The 13,685-nt window shown below is 41.9% G+C and overlaps 2 protein-coding genes across 2 annotated transcripts; both read left to right on the top strand.

Moving 5' to 3' along the window:
* Positions 1-1,783: 1,783 nt before the first annotated feature.
* On the top strand, positions 1,784-6,242 carry LOC108136703 (glycine receptor subunit alpha-4). The gene is made up of 5 exons (XM_017258028.1): positions 1,784-2,092; positions 3,677-3,764; positions 3,833-4,287; positions 4,416-5,062; positions 5,617-6,242. The coding sequence occupies exons 2-5, from the start codon at positions 3,694-3,696 to the stop codon at positions 5,899-5,901; spliced, it is 1,458 nt and encodes a 485-aa protein (XP_017113517.1). The 5' UTR covers positions 1,784-2,092; positions 3,677-3,693; the 3' UTR covers positions 5,902-6,242.
* A 1,477-nt stretch (positions 6,243-7,719) lies between these two features.
* LOC108136928 (plasminogen) lies at positions 7,720-13,201 on the top strand. Its single transcript, XM_017258402.2, has 7 exons — positions 7,720-8,290; positions 10,564-10,650; positions 10,714-12,145; positions 12,206-12,316; positions 12,378-12,690; positions 12,751-12,850; positions 12,907-13,201. Exons 1-7 carry the CDS (start codon positions 8,248-8,250, stop codon positions 12,963-12,965), a joined length of 2,145 nt encoding a protein of 714 aa, XP_017113891.1. The 5' UTR covers positions 7,720-8,247; the 3' UTR covers positions 12,966-13,201.
* The last annotated feature ends 484 nt before the right edge of the window (positions 13,202-13,685 follow it).

Raw genomic sequence — 13,685 nt, forward strand, 5'->3', positions numbered from 1 at the left:
GCTTTTTATAGCTGCCCCATCAATAGAGAGAAGAGGCAGAAGACGAGCACGAGGTGTGGTGGTGGCTTAAGTATGCTATTATCGCATCTGAGATAATTTAATAACTACGAGTCTTCTTCTTCGGTCGGAGGCCAGAAAGGATGTGTTGAATCCGCTCGAGAGTGTTACGGCAAGGCGTTGAATAGTGCTTGCTGGTCTGGGTGGGGGACACCCACAAAACCACATGTATAATGGTGGCCCCGAATGTGTGACAAGCGCCTCAAGGTCGCCAGGAATTCAATGAAGAAAGCTATTTGTTTATTACTTATGATTCTTATGCGTACCAACTCAAACGTATAAAATTAAAAATCTGCTAAAAGTAAATCAACTATATAAATTTGTTTTTCAAAATGGATTCATTAAATTAATGTTATAAAATGCTTTTATTTTTTCCATAAAAAAGGCAATGAGAAATTAAGATGTATTTGTAAAATATATACCTTATAAGCTTTGTCACATGAGGGAACATACATTTTTTAGCTCTTTCAACAAAATGACTTAATAAGGTAACTAAATAATCGGAAATTTGTTTTTTTTTTATACTTTTAAACTTTTTTTTCCAGACTCTTACAAAAGATGAGTTTTTTTTAGTTATGGAGATTTTTGATCAAAAAACAATGAGTACAAAGTTTTCATTCTTTTTTCTACACATATATACAAAATGTTCAATTAATTTAATTTAAAAGGTATTGAATGTAATAATAATACTATAAATTGATTTTTACAAACAAGTTTAATTTACCTATGTTTATAATTTTGTTCCTTAAAGGACTTATACGTTTGCAGCAAAGCTCTCATTATGGGTTCCTCCATTAAACCCTACCTCTAAATTTTCGATTTCCCTGCCTATTTATTCCTTTTGTCATTTCATTAAACTTGATTTTCACAGCAGTTCTCCTCTGGCTTTTATTTCCAATTCTTTGTTGTTCAACTTGTGCACTCCGTGTGACGTCAGCAGGGAGATCATCGGATTACCGTGGCGCTGCATTCATTAGCCAGGGTCTCCAAGTGTTGCATCCCCTCGTGGATGCCACTGGCCCCAACTTTTGATGCGACAAATGCCACTTCTGGGGCCACTTGGCAACTTGCGGAGAACTTGTTAAGGAAGGACTAACAAGAAAATTGATTGAAAAGTGCTCAGAAGTAAAGAGTCCAAGTGTAGACAAATAAAATCAGGAAACTACTGCAACATATTCAAGATTTTTTACCCTCGAATTAAACACATCGAATCGATACACGTATGTCGCATCCTGCCACGATGAGAATTGAAGGTCCTGCCCTCCACATCCTGCAGTGCATCATTATGTTCTGGGCAAGAAGGGTAAGATGACAACAATGTCGATGACGACAGAGCCGAGCAGATTATGTGGCACATAGAGGCAATGCCAAAGCACTCGAGGAAATTATGTTAAGTGACAAATACACAGACCCATGGTGATGCAGCCCTGGTTGGGAAAGGATATTTGCCTGTCCTATATATAGACGCATTTGCAAACAGGCTAGCATACACGGTTTTTCGCCGATAGTTCCTTGTTCTCCAAATATTAAAGTCTACATTTCCGGCGGCTTTCACTTTTGTTTTTCCCCCTGGTCGGAAGAGGACTCACCCACACGCACGGGCACTCATACCAACATCGCGTCAAGCATCCTGCATCCTTCGTTGGTGAAATTTCTGTTCGTGCCTGGCAACGTTTTAAATTCAAATCTGTTCGCCTCCAACTGTCAGTTGTCAGCGAAAGTTCGAACGGCTAAGACGTTCAAAACGGAAAGAACAAAATCTTAAAAAATAGTTCAGTCATCTAATAAATGCTAAAGTGCACAGAATATTTTTCAAAACATAAAATACGACTTTGACACAACTATAAACATTTTAAAATATTTCGGGAAGTCTACAAAAAGTGGTGTTTTCTAAACATGTCAGCAAGGGCGTCAAGCTGATGGTTATGTAATCTCTGTGAAGATTCCAGAAATCAAACAGAATCCTTTCGCTTCGATAAAAAAAATAACTATAGTTGACTGCGAGGGAAGGGGCATTTTTGAATTCATCCGTTAAGTGAGTAATAATTTGTTATTCCGTTTATATTTTTTAAATTTAAAAATATTAAGTTAATGAAATTGACGTATTGAGAGATTTTCCCAACCATTTAAGAGATGTGACATAAAATTGTTTGGTTTTCCATTGGTTTCAAGCTGCAAAATTATTTGAGCCTATTTCTATGGCTAATTTTTTCAAAACGTCTATGGGTTAATTAAAGAGAAAAGCAGAACTAAATAATGCTATAAGCTTTATTCATGTCATGTCTAAACAACATTATTCTCACAATAAATTATTCCTAGACAAGTAAATTTGTAATTTAAATTTAGTTATTGACTGAAGTAATTAATTATGATTAGATATATAGATTCAATCTAATTCAACTTTTCTTAGCCCGTTTCCTCGTTCTATGCTACGCTAAGATTAATATTGTTATTAAAAGTATTATATTATAACTTTCCTTGATTTGATTTCCTAGACATATTTAATGCTAGTATATAAATTAAATTTGATTTAAGTCCTAAAGTTTTTCCCAACTTTTGCAACTGTAAAAGAGTCACTTAGTAAATTTTATCTTAAATACAGTTTAAAAGGACAACATTGATTAAATCCTATTAGCGAATTCATTATTCGAAATCGCTGATTCTTTAAGTTGTCCCAATTTCCCCAGAAGAATGAAAACCTCAGACTTGTGCCGAGAGCCGTGGCAATTGTCCTTGTCTAATGGGGGCTCTGTAGCACTGGCAGGATTCCTTCATTGCCCGTTTTGTTCTCCGTGTTCGTCATGTGCGATTGGGGCGGGTGCATGAGCAGGGGGCGTGGCACCCTCGCGAGTGCATAAAAAGGCGCATGGGCCACTTAAGGCACGGAACGCCCACGTCCACCTCCCACATTGTGCCCCTTCGAGTGGCTTTAATTGTGAATTAAGACGGTATTGTGCAGCGAGCGACTGGGAGGACGACAGGTATTGCTGTCTGTGCCCTGCGGCCAGGGTTGCCATCCTGCATTCGGACGCAACGCCTCCCAATGCCGAGGCTATCCATTGTCGAAGGCAACTGTTCCTTTGTCTAGGCCTCAATTAGCCTCCATTTTATTTACTTGGTTAAGCGGCATAATTGTTTCTATTTTCGTGTCAATCGCTCTCGATGCCAATGCATTGTCAATGCCAGGGCAGACCCTTCGAAAGCCTTTGATCCTCCGCACCTGGTGGCAAGGTCACGGAACAGGCCGGGAAATCGTTTCAAGTTGTTTGCATCGGCGACGACTTTTCGTCACACACTCGGCAGGAAGAACCCTGAGAATAATACTAATTCCCATCGAAAATAGGGTTCATGAAGGACTCGGAGAATTTAATTTAAAATCAATGATTGTTTTCCATGAAGATTTTCTTCTAAATCAGTTATATAAAGATTTAATAGAGATGTTCTGATTCAGAATTCAGAACATCTGAATGTATTTCATTTAATTTCTAAAAATAATTCATTGGTCATAAAATTAAAAATATTATACATTTTTTTAAAGATTTTTTCGCTTAGAAACAGTACACTTACATCTATTACGTTTTTTTTAATGAAGATTATAAATTTGGTGCCTTTATAACAGGAATAGCTCAGATAGTAATGGTGGTCCAAATAATTATTCTGGTGATCTGCACCATCTGCTTGAAGCACTACGCCAAAGGGGAGTTTCAGTGAGTATAGGAGCGCGACTTTAGCCAACCCTGCCATTATTGAAACTTAATTATTGCGTTAAATAAAGACAAAGTCTGGCCATAACCGACATTCTTCCCGAGGACATCAAGCGCTACGATAAGATGAGACCGCCTAAAAAGGAGGGCCAACCCACGATAGTCTACTTTCATGTGACTGTGATGGGTCTGGACTCTATTGACGAGAACTCCATGACATATGTGGCTGATGTGTTCTTTGCTCAGACTTGGAAGGATCACCGTCTGCGATTGCCAGAGAACATGACGCAGGAATATCGATTGCTGGAGGTGGACTGGCTAAAGAACATGTGGCGGCCCGATTCGTTCTTTAAAAACGCCAAATCGGTAACGTTCCAGACGATGACCATTCCAAATCACTACATGTGGCTGTACAAGGACAAGACGATACTCTACATGGTCAAACTGACGCTAAAGCTGTCCTGCATCATGAACTTTGCCATCTATCCGCACGACACCCAGGAGTGCAAGCTGCAAATGGAGAGCCGTAAGATTTCTCAAGATGGTTGTAAACGGTGGATCAGTTGTCTGCAATGCTGCCGATGCTTCGTTTACCACCAATTTCAGTATTTTGAACCAGTGATAATTTAATAAAATGTATTACCTTTTATAAAGTCTCCCACACCACGGACGACTTAATCTTCCAGTGGGATCCCACCACACCCTTGGTTGTGGACGAAAACATCGAGCTGCCGCAGGTGGCTCTCATCCGGAATGAAACGGCGGACTGCACACAGGTATATTCCACGGGCAACTTCACCTGTCTGGAGGTGGTCTTCACCCTGAAACGTCGCTTGGTCTACTATGTCTTCAATACCTACATACCCACCTGCATGATTGTAATTATGTCGTGGGTATCCTTCTGGATCAAACCGGAGGCGGCTCCTGCCCGCGTGACCTTGGGCGTAACCTCCCTGCTCACCCTATCCACGCAGCACGCCAAATCGCAGTCGTCCTTGCCACCGGTTTCCTATTTAAAGGCCGTGGACGCCTTCATGTCCGTCTGCACGGTGTTCGTGTTCATGGCCCTCATGGAGTACTGTCTGATCAATATCGTCCTGAGCGACACGCCCATTCCCAAGCCGATGGCCTATCCTCCCAAGCCGGTGGCCGGTGATGGGACGAAAAAGGAGGGCGAGGGCGCTCCTCCAGGAGGCAGCAATTCAACGGCCAGCAAACAGCAAGCCACCATGCTGCCACTGGCTGATGAGAAAATCGAGAAGATTGAGAAGATCTTCGACGAGATGACCAAAAACAGGAGGGTAAGCTAAAGTAGCTTAGAAATATGTAATTTTTTAGTAAGACAACACCCAGAAAAAAACCCCATAGTAAAATTGAACATATAAACTTACTTAAAATAAACTTAAAACATAATAATGTAATTATTAACATATTTAATTGGTTTATGCAATAGGAAAAATAAAGATTTCATTTATTTTTTTTATTTAAAACTACATTTTTCCATAGTTAAAATAAAAATGAAAGTTTAAGACACCTTGATTTCTACACAACAGCGCTCAGGGCTAAGTCAGTACCGAAAATATTTAATTGAATGCAACCCTGGGAGAGAAAATGTTATCTTTTTGGTTGAATTTTTTATCTAAATCATATGTGCATTCCAACCGAAAAGATTTTTGTTTGTTTTTTTAAGAAACACAGAATTTTAATAAATGTTTTTATCAAAACAGAGCGACATGACTCATGCAGTTGAAATTCGGCTGATTTAATGTACTGTCCTGTGGTTTTTTTTTTTTATACTAAATAAGTTTAAAAGTTTAAGAATCATGACATTAAGATTGTTTTTTAATTTTATTAGATTGTTACGACCACGCGACGTGTGGTGCGACCGCCGCTGGACGCTGACGGTCCGTGGATTCCGCGACAGGAGTCGCGCATCATTCTGACACCCACGATTGTGCCACCGCCACCGCCTCCGCCGCCGGCGGCACCGGAACCGGAACTTCCCAAGCCCAAGCTGACCCCCGCCCAGGAGCGGCTCAAGCGGGCCATATACATCGACCGCTCCTCGCGCGTCCTGTTCCCCGCCCTCTTCGCCAGCCTGAACGGCATCTACTGGTGCGTGTTCTACGAGTATCTGTAAGACCTGCAAGACCTGCAAGACCACCTTTGCCCTGTACATACAGTTCGCTAGGTAACTCTGGCACTGGCGCTCCAGTCGAGTGCTAAACGTTGATTGTTCGCATACATATATCGAAACGTATATCGCAAAATTAATCTTAAGCTTTCACGCACAAGCTTTAAGTCAATGAATTTTAAACATAGATGATTGTTGAACCACGAAACACATAAAAATTGACGGAGAGGATGTCAGGATAAATTACAAATTACCAATTCAATTCCTAAAATGCTTAAAGTTAATCAAGTGACGTAGTAGCTGGTGTAGATTAAGTGAATTGTAATTTAATGTCTCAAACAAATGCTTTTAATTGTAAATAAATCGAGAATCCATTTAACATTGTGGGTTAAATACATATTTTTATTTCAGTATTTGTATCAAAAAATATTTTTGAAAATGTTGTTTTATACTTTCTTTTTGAAACAAGCAAATTCAGAAAGAAAGCTTTTTCTTTTATCTGTGAACTTTGAATATAATAATTTGTACCAAAACCCTTTGTAGGAAAAAAGCTTTTATGCTGCATAAGCTAAACGCAAGCTGCGCAAAGGAGTACTGTTTAAGGTTCAACTGCTAGTTGGGGAGGTAACTGGCTAGTTTATATTCTCACATAATAATTTCTCAGCCATTTGGCCAAACTATTCATTTTTTAACACCTTTTCATCGTCTTCTTTTTATGCAGTAGCAGTTTAAGTTTATTTTTCGCTGCTTTTTCTTTTAAAGGTGTCAACATTGGGTGGAACAATGGAACTGGCTCGGTTTTCTACCTTTCACAGTTGTTGTAAAACAACTGCAGGGTGAAGAGGAACAGACTTATGAATACCCAATTAATTATGTTGGTCACACGCTCTACGCTTTTGCCTTTTCACGGTCGTTAGTGACGCTCGAGCAAAGAGTAAAAAAAACGAAAACCAAATTCACCTATTCAGCCAAAGATAGGCAGATGGAAATTGTGGAAGAGATGGCAGATCCGAGAGATCAGAGATGGAAGTTATAATTTAGTCCTAAAGCCTTGTAATTATTTACCACCACCTCAATTCCACTTAAATTTTTGGTTAATTTTGTTTTGGGTGTTTCCTCTTTATGGTGCGACGATCAATCATATGTTTCTTTGTATGTTTGCGGCTTAACCATTTGCATTTGAAGTAGGCCAGGCAAAAGAGTTCGCTTCGTTTTGGGGAAACCACACTATGATTCATCCATCCGAAAACCACATTGAACACGGGCCCAGTACTCGATGGAGTGGATTGCATTGGCAGAGGCTTCGAGAGCGGAAAAATAAGCAAAGGTTGCGCAAATATTGTGTTTTTTGAACTGGGAAATACCTAAGGTTGAGCACTATGTGGGCGTGCTCAATGCAAATTGGTTGAATGAGCTCAATTTTCAAGGAACGCAAGATGTCTAAGTTGGTCAAATATTAATTTAGTTTTTAATAGATGTATCTACATATTACCTCCTTTTTAAACAGGAAAATCCCTCTCTGAGAGTTCAAAGTCTCAGCTCTTACACAGACAATGCCCAAAGTCTGAAGAAAGTAAAAATCCAGCTGACAACCTCACGGCTACCGTCGCGGCTCTTAAGTTCCCCCAAACCCAATCCCCATGCCTCCGCACCATTTCTTTCAAAGCCGAAACGAAAATGAAACGAAATGCTCCATCGACAATAACAACAATAAAGGCCAAAGCTGCCTGACAACGACGCCACAAAATGTTATGTTGTTGCTGCTGGTGTGATGTTGTCTTCGGCTTTTGCAGTTTCAGTTTTAATTTCAGTCGAACTCGGGCAGCAACGGCACACGGAAGCAGGCCGCACACTCCGCTCAACTTCGAAAAACCCTTTAAGAGGCCCCAAAAAATAAACCGATCTTATAATCTCGATGCAATTGCACCTCGGTGTGTGAACTGCCAAAAACACCTTGTTGAAGTCGTGCAGACAGGGAAAGAAAGTGAAATTCGTGCACATTTCTCGGTCGTTTCGCAATCCAAGCGGGGCGTTAATAAAAATATATATTACAAAATTCAATTAAAGCAATTGGCAGCTCATAAAAGTTTAAACCAAGGCTAAATTGTGGTTCAGCTAAGCCAAGATAACGAAAACGAAAATAAAATAAAACGTCGACGCAGCTTAACACTTTTTAACACTTTCATTTTCGTTCGGAGTCGTTTTCGTTGGGTTCGTCATCACAAGCAGCGCGGTCGCCTTTCGTCGAGTGTGTTAAATAATAGTAAACAAAAAAGTGAACGAAACTACCACATTATTCGGCAAATGTTCGACAGCTTTGTGAACTAAAAACGGAAACTGCATTTTAAGTTGATGCTCGGCACGATGCAAGCGAAGGTGTTTCTGCTCTGCCTAGGTTGGTATAAAAAACAAAACGATAAGATACAATAGCAAATGCAGGGAGGATTGGCCCTAAATTAACCTAGATTTGGCCATCTCAAAAATGTATTGGAAATTTGGTAACAGTTTATGGTCGGCTTATGGTTAATTTGTGCTAATGGGCTGCGCAAAAAAAAATAAAGGAAAACAAAAGACTTAGGCAACGAACTTGCGCATCAATCGAAAGTCTAAATGCAGCTGATGATTGAGGTAAACATAACTTTTATTCGTGGCCATCACCATGATACGTGCAACGTGAGGTGGCTTGCAACTTTCTTTGCCCGCCACTGCCAATAAAACTTCCGCTCGGTGACGTCAGAGCCAAAGAAACCAGCTGGCATGCAAATTACATAGATACGAACACCAAGGCCAATCGCAGATCTCCCCTGGCCCGAAGTACACTTGTGTACGTGTTTCTTGGTATTACCGCAACGCCAGGCTTGACCATCTATTATGCAACAACAAAAAAAACTTGTCAACGCCGCTGTTTGTTGGCTTTTAAGTCGTTTTGGACGTTGCCGGTGCCAAAACTCCAGGCGGTTTGGCCAATTGCCTGACCATGAAGTGTTCAATTTTATGTTATTTCTGCCGCTTCGGAAATATGTGCAGCAGCTGTGCTTTTCTTTGGTTCCCCTCTGCCTCTCTGTGAGGATTACTTGGTAGTTTTCCAGCAGCACCGTTGACATCTCAACTGCTTTCTTGGGGATTTTCACTTTCGTTCACCATGCAATTACAGTAAACTCGGTTGGCTGCAGCTTACGAAACTCCTTAATTGGATTAAAACTTAAGTTTACGTTTAGGATAAAAATATAGATAAAATTTACTTTAGATTTATAGAAAAACATTTTTGCATATTAATGTGTTTATACTAATAAATTGAATTTAAGATGGCTATAAAATCTCTTGAAACTTTAAGCCAATCGCTTGTCGGTTGCTCAGTGGCTTAAGATATGTCACATAACATAAAGTTCTTAAGAAATAATTTTGATTTACTGATATTTCAAAGAATTTTCACTTTTTTCTTTTAACACAATGTGTGACACTTTTTTGGGTCAAAATGCACAAAAGTCCGAACAACAATGAACCAAAAAGAGAGCACATATCCATAGCGAATGTGCTTAGTCTGTCTAGGGCCTCCGGGGCATTCACTTTTCCCAAGAAATCATTTCTATATAAGCCCTATAATTGGCCAATATTTCATTGTGTTGGGGCGCGCACCAACAAAATAAAGCATTGCCATTTGGTATGGGCAATTTTAATTCCAAGTGAAAGTGGCAAAGTTGCAGTGCACACCTCGAAAAATGTTAATGAGCCGCCTTCGAATCTGGCATAAAAGCAAAACAAGAAAATCAAAATAAAGCAGAAAAAGGCGAAATAAAACCGAAACTGTAGCAGCTTAACCCAAATCACCGCAAGATAATCAATTTTGTTTTCCTTCGCTGCGAGGTGAAATCTTTAGCGACCTTGGGGCGCGATAACTTACATAAAGAATCATCCAGGAGGAAGTTCCTCTTCGGGGAGATCTTCTCCACCAAAAATTGTAGAGTCATTAAGCAGACAGAGACAAGCCCATTTAAAAAACCAAAGCAATCCAACCCAAACGAACTGAGATTATGTCACGGCAGCCAAGCAAAATAAGCACACAACTAAATAAACATTAAGCGCTTCAGTTGAACAACGACATACTTTCTCATTTGAGGCCCAAGGGAGGTGGGGGTGGTCCGCAGATGCGTAATGCCAATTTGTGACATTATTCAACCGGCGACGACAACGAGAGACTTTGCATAGGGCCATTGTTCGGTTTGAAGTGAGTTAGGTCAGTTAGGGGCTCGCGGATCTCCAATACTTCCTGCTTACAAAACTGTGTAAGCAGTGCGTTTCATAACTGTCAAACGGACAAATTGCAAGTGCATTAGAAAAAGAAAAGTTTTATCTATTTAATTTTCTCCATCAAAGTGCATAAACAACACTGGTTACGTTTTTTATTATAGCTTATCGTCCAGTTCATTGAGAAATTATTCACAATGGTTTTTCATAAAAATAACTTGTTAATTTTGCCTGAATAACTATATTGCAGTAAATTTCGTTTTTTTTTTTAAAGTTTATTATGCCATTACCGATAGCTATAAATATAATGACTTTTATAAGATTGATAATTAGTATATAGCCGATGATATTTATTTTATTTTTGTTACTTCATCTATACTGTTTATGTTAATTGCAAGGAATAAACATTAATTTGTTTTTCAGTGCTCTCTTTAGGATCATTTCTGCCTGTGCGAGGGCAACAAGATGACGCCGACGATGAGGAGCAGCCGCTTCATTTGACCAACGACGGTAAGTGTGATCAATATGCGGTTCGCTGTGCACGGACATTCATAACTTTAACCCTTAAGGCAGCGTCTTTCTTTCAGCCGCATCTGCACGACCGAAGACTGGGTCGCCAGCTGGACGAGGACTTGGGTCTGAGTCAGAGCTCGGCTAGCAGTGGCAGTAGCAGCAGTCAGCAGTCCAGTTCAACCGACGAGGATGAGGACGATGTGGAGGGCTCCAGCGAGTACTACGATAGCGATGAGGAGCAGTCGGAGGGCAGCAACGAATCCGTTCCCCGTTTGCTCTCACAATCCACCTTCAATCGCATCTCGGAGACCCTGGGAGCTCTGAATCATGTGGGCCACATGCTGGTGGACATAACCCGCGGTGGACAGGATCAGGCCAAAACGGAAGGGGTTGAGGACAAGAGTCAGGACAGCAGTCAGTCCTCCAGCCCAGCTTTGGGTGTTTCCAGCACCACTGAAGTGGCTCCATCATCTACTTCCTCACCTCTGGGAAAATCAGAACCCCTTCCAGGAGTCTCAGACAAACTGATGGACACTCTACCCATTACACTCTCTGCTAATAGTCTACTGCCAGCTGGAAAGCCTGCTAATCTCAGTGTTATCCAAGTGGCCACGAAGAGGATCGGCGTAGATGACCCATCGCCCATGTTTGTGGAGAACAAGGAGCTCAAGCTGAAGAAGAAAAAGAAGAAGAACAAGAATAAGCTGAAGGTTAAGAAGCCGAGTGAAGAGGTAGTCCCAATCCCTGCAGTTCAGGGAGCTCAGCAATCGCAGCAGAAGATCAAGATACCCACCACTCCGAGGACCACGACAAGCACCTCGACTACAGAAGCATCCATCACCCTCCGTCCCTCGGATCAGTTCGCAGATGCTAGCGAAGAGGCAGGAACGGGCAAGGATGTGGAGAACCACTGCAAGACGCCGAATGGCAGGCGCGGACGTTGCGAGGATCTCAGCAGCTGTCCCGCCCTGCTGCTCAATCTCAGCAGCTTGAGGGAGTCCCTTTGCTTCAAGAGCCTCTATGTGCCGGGCGTGTGTTGTCCCATTGCCGCATCTTCCACTGTCCTGACCACCCAGAAGCCTTTGCGGCTGACCACGCGACCCACAACCACCACCAGCACCACCAAGGCCACGCAACCCACCAAGAAGAGTACTGTCCGCCCCACCACGCGGCCCACTTCGGGCCTGGTGCTCATTCCCCAAAAGAAACCACCGACCACAACGACGACCACCACAACGGAGGTACCGCTGGAGCCCGAAGGTTTGGACGAGATGGGCAACAATATCGTGGATCCCGATGAGTGTGGCCAGCAGGAGTACTCCACGGGCAGAATTGTGGGCGGAGTGGAGGCGCCGAATGGCCAGTGGCCCTGGATGGCGGCTATTTTCCTGCACGGACCCAAGCGCACGGAGTTCTGGTGCGGTGGTTCTCTAATTGGTTCCAAATACATTCTAACGGCGGCGCATTGCACCCGCGACTCGCGGCAGAAACCGTAAGAGGTTGCTAGACTACCTACCATACTATGGGTTTTAATTCCTGGTTTTCCATTTAGATTTGCTGCCCGTCAGTTTACAGTCCGGTTGGGTGACATCGATCTCTCCACGGATGCCGAACCCTCCGATCCCGTGACCTTTGCCGTCAAGGAAGTGCGCACCCACGAGCGGTAGGTTTTTCTGCCATTCAAAAGGTATTAATTACTAAATTAAATGACCCTCCAAATGCAGCTTCTCCCGCATTGGTTTTTACAACGACATTGCCATCTTGGTTCTGGATAAGCCCGTGAGGAAGTCGAAGTACGTGATCCCCGTGTGCCTGCCAAAGGGTGTTCGCATGCCGCCCAAGGAGCGTCTTCCCGGACGAAGAGCCACCGTCGTGGGCTGGGGCACCACCTACTACGGCGGCAAGGAGTCCACCAGTCAGCGGCAGGCGGAGCTTCCCATTTGGCGGAACGAGGACTGCGATCGCAGCTACTTCCAGCCGATCAACGAGAACTTCATCTGCGCAGGATACTCCGATGGTGGAGTGGATGCTTGTCAGGTGAGTTGGTATAAAAGTGTACACATAGAAGGGGTACTCTAACATACCCTATCAAATTAGGGCGACTCTGGCGGTCCGCTGATGATGCGCTATGACTCCCACTGGGTTCAACTGGGAGTGGTGTCCTTCGGCAACAAGTGTGGGGAGCCTGGCTATCCTGGTAAGATATTCTTCTTTCTTTTAAATAGTGCAAATTAATTTAAACACCTTTCACAGGCGTCTACACACGTGTCACTGAGTATCTGGACTGGATTCGCGATCATACGCGGGACTGATCGTCCATCTAATCCAACCGATCCACCTTAGCCGTAACTCTAGCCTAGGTTTATGTACGCACTAGTCTATGTACTCTTAATGCCCCCTCCCCCGCTCCTGTTCTATGGGCAGTGTCCTATTTATTAACCGCATCCCATTGCCATGATGCATGGCATTTGTTGACTAAGTTATTAAATATTTAATTTTGACAAATAAACTGAGTAACAATATATACTTTAAAAGCGAAAAGTAATTAAGAAGAAAATGCTTTATTATTTATTTGCAAGTAAGTTTATCTATTATGAAAAATGCAATTACTGTGGAATAGTGGGGAAACGAGTCAATTGATTCGCTATACAACGCAAATAGAACCCAATGATCCATAGCTAATTGAGTTTGGATATATGTACATATGTACAATAGTAAACGTTTCAGTTTGATTGGATCAACGTGTGTGTGTGTTGTGTCATGCCTATTAGTTTTTGCTCAAGATATTTGGATTTTCAACTGCAAACGAAATGTGTAGCGGAATGTGTATTATCATACTGACTTACGATTTTGCTCCGAAATTATTATTGAGGATGTGACTAACTGTTAATTTCATTCATCCATAGTTTTATTTTATCTCTAACGGGTAAACACTATAATAAATAAACGTGAGTAATTGCATTAGTTTCTCTGTCTATTTTGCCGGTTCTCTCTGTCTATATCTCTTTCCTTCTCTTGAAAACTCTGTCCAA

The sequence above is a fragment of the Drosophila elegans genome, unplaced genomic scaffold, assembly GCF_018152505.1.
Source record: "Drosophila elegans isolate 14027-0461.03 unplaced genomic scaffold, ASM1815250v1 contig_476, whole genome shotgun sequence".
Lineage (NCBI taxonomy): Eukaryota > Metazoa > Arthropoda > Insecta > Diptera > Drosophilidae > Drosophila > Drosophila elegans.